The following is a 4536-nucleotide window of genomic DNA, read 5'->3' as shown; positions in this document are numbered from 1 at the left end:
ATTCATCTTTAAAGCAGTCCAGTAACTTCCTCTCATCTTCTTCTCAAAGTCTCTTGTAATGGCAAAATATATTTGAACTCTGTGTGTCCGTGTTGTGAACCCAAAACTTACGTGTGGTTAAAACTATGCAGTAATGAACATGTAGTTGAAAGTCTCATCTTACCTTGAAACCGTAACTGGTTCCCAGTTGAACGCATCTGGCAGAAACTAGATAATGAGCAGCTCAAGACAGCCTGTGTCAAAAGACCTCTACTCCCCTATGCATGATTTGTCTAGAGGAGGGGGCCTCTCTATGTATAAAATGATGTTGAATCTTGTACTTAGTCGAAGCTTATACAACATGCTGCTGAATACGTATTGTGTTGTGCACTCTTCCCTTGCCAGCAAATAAACGGAGAAAGACAACTTTGAATCTTTTGAAGACTTTTTTATTGATTTGTGAACAACTCTCTTCTCCAGATTAACATAGAAATCTTCCATCACACTCTCCACCCTTTAGCCTGAATATAGATTGGAATGATTATATATGTACTTTCATTCATCCTTTGCTGCACAATTTGACAAAGCTTTATTTATATATATGTATCTTGCAATCATACCAACTTTCTGCCAGTGCATTATCAAATTGCTGGAGTGCCCCTTCAATGAGATGAGGAGGGAGAGTTTCTAAGATGACCTACCTCCAGCATGTTCATAACAAAGTAGAAAATGAGCAGAAAGCCGGGGGCAAAAACAAGTCGATCCAGCAGCAGACGTTTTACAATGCAGAGCGGGTCTGTGCTGGGCATCCACACTTCCATCAGCTGGTAAACGTAATGGCTCACCGGTCCTGTAATAACCAACCTGAAACAGACAACCAGGGAATAATATTACTACAAAAATGTATGTATTTTATGTATATTATAATGTCTGGCACTCTAGTCTAACAGGAACATGCCATTACATTCACTTTCTTGCTGTACATGAACCATGACTAGCAAGTCAACCCTCAATTATGTTTCTGTATTTAGTCTCACCCATTAATGGCATAGCGTGCAGCTCCAGCTGGGTCAATCTGATGGACCAGGGCTCCATTGTTGGCCTTTTTTTTGGCCTCCAAAATCTGAGACAGAAGATTTGCTAAAGCTGTGAGGATGCCACTGAAAATATCAAGGACACACAACGAACACAACTATTAATATGCAACAGGTACATTCATGATAAGGTAGTCTAATCAAATTAAACATGTGTCATTAAGTTGTTAGGGGAGGTTTTATGTGCATGATGCTGATTGGCTAAAGTCCACAGAAGGGCAGCCAGTGGTCAGTGCAAATAAAGTGGCCCCTTGGACTATACCTGCACTTTATCATTCTGCAACTCCTGTTCATGTTCATAAGTGCTCATACTGTACATATCTTAGTGTTTTCATACCTACACTATTTATTCTACATATACTCTGATACTCTGACCATTACTCTGCAATGACAAAGTTGAATCAAATCTCAAATTAATTACAATGTAACTTTTCATCCTGTTATTGTTTGTAAATGTGAAGATCCTTAACTACTGTTGATTTTTCTCATCGCAGGAAATATCCCTTTACCAAAGAGGGAGGAGAGGGCCGCCATGCTGAAACACTCAGAATTATGACGTGTATTACTAATTTGTTCTCACTTGGTGTGTAAAATAAAAACCTGGACGTGCATTTAGATTCGTTAGTTTTCAGTTTCATTTGACGGTTGCAGTATTGATAGATCCTGGTTTTGTTTCAGTATTATTTTATGTGAAGTGTGAGTGAGCAGTGTGTTGGCAACCTGTGCTATGAGAGGATTCAGTGCAATGTACATTGTTTTAATTTGGGATTTACATTATGATCTTGATAGTGTGTCCTATTTTCATTCTAGTGTTGTTTAACTTTGAAAAAATAACTTAAAAAAATAAAACAATACTTAATTCCTACTGTTCTCTCACTTGGTTTTGTTTCCAAATAAAATGTGATATCATGTGATATGTGTCTTAAAATAGACTATGACGTGTTTGTCAGGTATCAGCAGAAATGGTCTTGCCTTTATTTCAACCGGGCGGTCCTGATTTGACCTCGTAAACATGCCAGAAGGCTTTGTTATGATCAAGATGCAGCGCACGTAACAGTGGAGTCCTAATGAGAGAATAGAAACCGAAAGTTATCGAGTCAGTGAAGGGAAAACGAATCTCAAGTAAAGGGGAGGGAGTCGATCAGCTGAGGCAGACTGCATATAAACTGTGGGCACAGCTGCTCCAGAGCATCGCTTGTTTTCCTCTCACCGTCTGAAGACCTGAAGCTGTCCAGAAGAATTTACTAAAGTGATCACAAGGTAAGAATCTGTCTTTGTCAACGCTGATAGAAACACACCGTGGGTACTTCAGTGGAAATAGTTGTTTTTTTTCCTCCTAAACTTATTTCAATAATGTATTGAATTATCTTTCAGGTCTTTCATCATGGATATAAACATCATTATGCTGAATGGGACTTCCCGTAAAATGATTGTGAACCCACATGACACAGTGGGCTCTCTGAAGACACGGATCCAGCAGGAACTAGGAGTTCCCTCTGGTACGCAGAAGCTGGTCTTCATAAACGGCGTGAACACTCCCCTCAGCGACGACTCGAGGCACGTCAGCGACTACGGTGTTGGTCCCGGAGCCAGCGTATCCCTGCTGGTGATCCAGCCTGTGACCGTGCAGGTGTTCCTCAGAAACGAAAAGGGGAAGCTGAGCACCTATGACATCACACCCGACGAGACGGTGGACCACTTCAAGAAACGGGTCAAGTCCAGAGAGAGTATCCCGGAGAGCCAGCAGAGGCTCATCCACCAGGGCCGAGAGATGACGGAGCCCGGGTCTAAACTCTCACACTACAACGTCCAAGCGATGAGCACCATCGACCTGAATCTCCGCCTGAGAGGAGGCTGAGGACACTTCTGGTTCATATAGATGATCTTCTGAACATTCCTTTAGTAGCTTTAAATTAATCATATAGATGCCTTTTTTTAATTTTTTATTTATTTTCATTTTCATTTGGAAAAATCAACACATTCCTCTGCATTCTGCTGTATTCCATAACATCTTAAACACTTGTTTATGCTTAAGCAACAGGCTTTGGTAGTACAAATAAGTTCCACAATGCTGCATTATGTTAACTGGACTGTTAAAAACAAATAAAACTTTTCAAATGTAAATTTGCACGTCTCCTCACATTTCCTGCAGGCCTACCGTTTCCTCAGCTCAGGGGTGGAGCCGTACCCTGTACAGACCACAACCAGAAGGAACCAGAAAGGCCCACTGAAGCATTGTTTTAAAATGAACATTATTACAGTTATTAAGAGACTTTCTCAGTCATATAATTCAGTGTTTATTATTACATCTTATACGTTTTTGTCAGTGCTCCATAAAAAAGAAATGTATTATGCTCTGTAATTACAAACATAACAATCATATGAGCATGTTAGAATGGCTTGAACTCCAATTAATAAATTCTACTGTATGTGAGAATTATTGACCAGTATATAAACAGTAGTAGAGTAAACAGCCAAATGCTGAAGCTACAGTGAAGAAGCAGTTTCCTCCAGATTCATTTTCAGGGAGGAAATCTCGCAGAGCTTCATTTCCTCACAGATGCAAGGTAGGCGTACCAAAATAAGGCGACCGAGTTGGCAAACAGCACTCTGAACTGTAAGCAAACAACAGACGCAGGAAGAGACGGTCATTACCATAGCGTCACTATGTGAGTCATCATTTGTTCAGTGACAGGATGCCAGTGGAATGCATACCTGAACAGGCACAAAGTTGATATTGATGAACTGGAAGGGAGTCCACACTTTCCAATTCATCTTTAAAGCAGTCCAGTAACTTCCTCTCATCTTCTTCTCAAAGTCTCTTGTAATGGCAAAATATATTTGAACTCTGTGTGTCCGTGTTGTGAACCCAAAACTTACGTGTGGTTAAAACTATGCAGTAATGAACATGTAGTTGAAAGTCTCATCTTACCTTGAAACCGTAACTGGTTCCCAGTTGAACGCATCTGGCAGAAACTAGATAATGAGCAGCTCAAGACAGCCTGTGTCAAAAGACCTCTACTCCCCTATGCATGATTTGTCTAGAGGAGGGGGCCTCTCTATGTATAAAATGATGTTGAATCTTGTACTTAGTCGAAGCTTATACAACATGCTGCTGAATACGTATTGTGTTGTGCACTCTTCCCTTGCCAGCAAATAAACGGAGAAAGACAACTTTGAATCTTTTGAAGACTTTTTTATTGATTTGTGAACAACTCTCTTCTCCAGATTAACATAGAAATCTTCCATCACACTCTCCACCCTTTAGCCTGAATATAGATTGGAATGATTATATATGTACTTTCATTCATCCTTTGCTGCACAATTTGACAAAGCTTTATTTATATATATGTATCTTGCAATCATACCAACTTTCTGCCAGTGCATTATCAAATTGCTGGAGTGCCCCTTCAATGAGATGAGGAGGGAGAGTTTCTAAGATGACCTACCTCCAGCATGTTCA

The 4536-nt window shown here is 40.2% G+C and overlaps 2 protein-coding genes across 2 annotated transcripts; one reads left to right on the top strand and one right to left on the bottom strand.

Moving 5' to 3' along the window:
• Positions 1-484: 484 nt before the first annotated feature.
• LOC116379448 (protein SYM1-like) lies at positions 485-4530 on the bottom strand. The gene is made up of 8 exons (XM_031841409.1): positions 4523-4530; positions 4331-4342; positions 3789-3896; positions 3651-3688; positions 3232-3300; positions 1017-1102; positions 681-843; positions 485-500 (listed from the first exon to the last, which is right to left on the bottom strand). The coding sequence occupies exons 3-7, from the start codon at positions 3876-3878 to the stop codon at positions 821-823; spliced, it is 306 nt and encodes a 101-aa protein (XP_031697269.1). The 5' UTR covers positions 3879-3896; positions 4331-4342; positions 4523-4530; the 3' UTR covers positions 485-500; positions 681-820.
• Positions 2206-3197, top strand: LOC116379447 (polyubiquitin-like). The gene is made up of 2 exons (XM_031841408.1): positions 2206-2333; positions 2448-3197. The coding sequence occupies exon 2, from the start codon at positions 2458-2460 to the stop codon at positions 2929-2931; it is 474 nt and encodes a 157-aa protein (XP_031697268.1). The 5' UTR covers positions 2206-2333; positions 2448-2457; the 3' UTR covers positions 2932-3197.
• Positions 4531-4536: the final 6 nt, after the last annotated feature.

The sequence above is a fragment of the Anarrhichthys ocellatus genome, unplaced genomic scaffold (genome assembly GCF_004355925.1).
Source record: "Anarrhichthys ocellatus isolate YVR2014 unplaced genomic scaffold, GSC_Weel_1.0 scaffold4350, whole genome shotgun sequence".
Classification (NCBI taxonomy): Eukaryota; Metazoa; Chordata; class Actinopteri; order Perciformes; family Anarhichadidae; genus Anarrhichthys; species Anarrhichthys ocellatus.
Note: the sequence above shows the minus strand (reverse complement) of the source record. Positions and strands in the feature narration are given on the sequence as shown.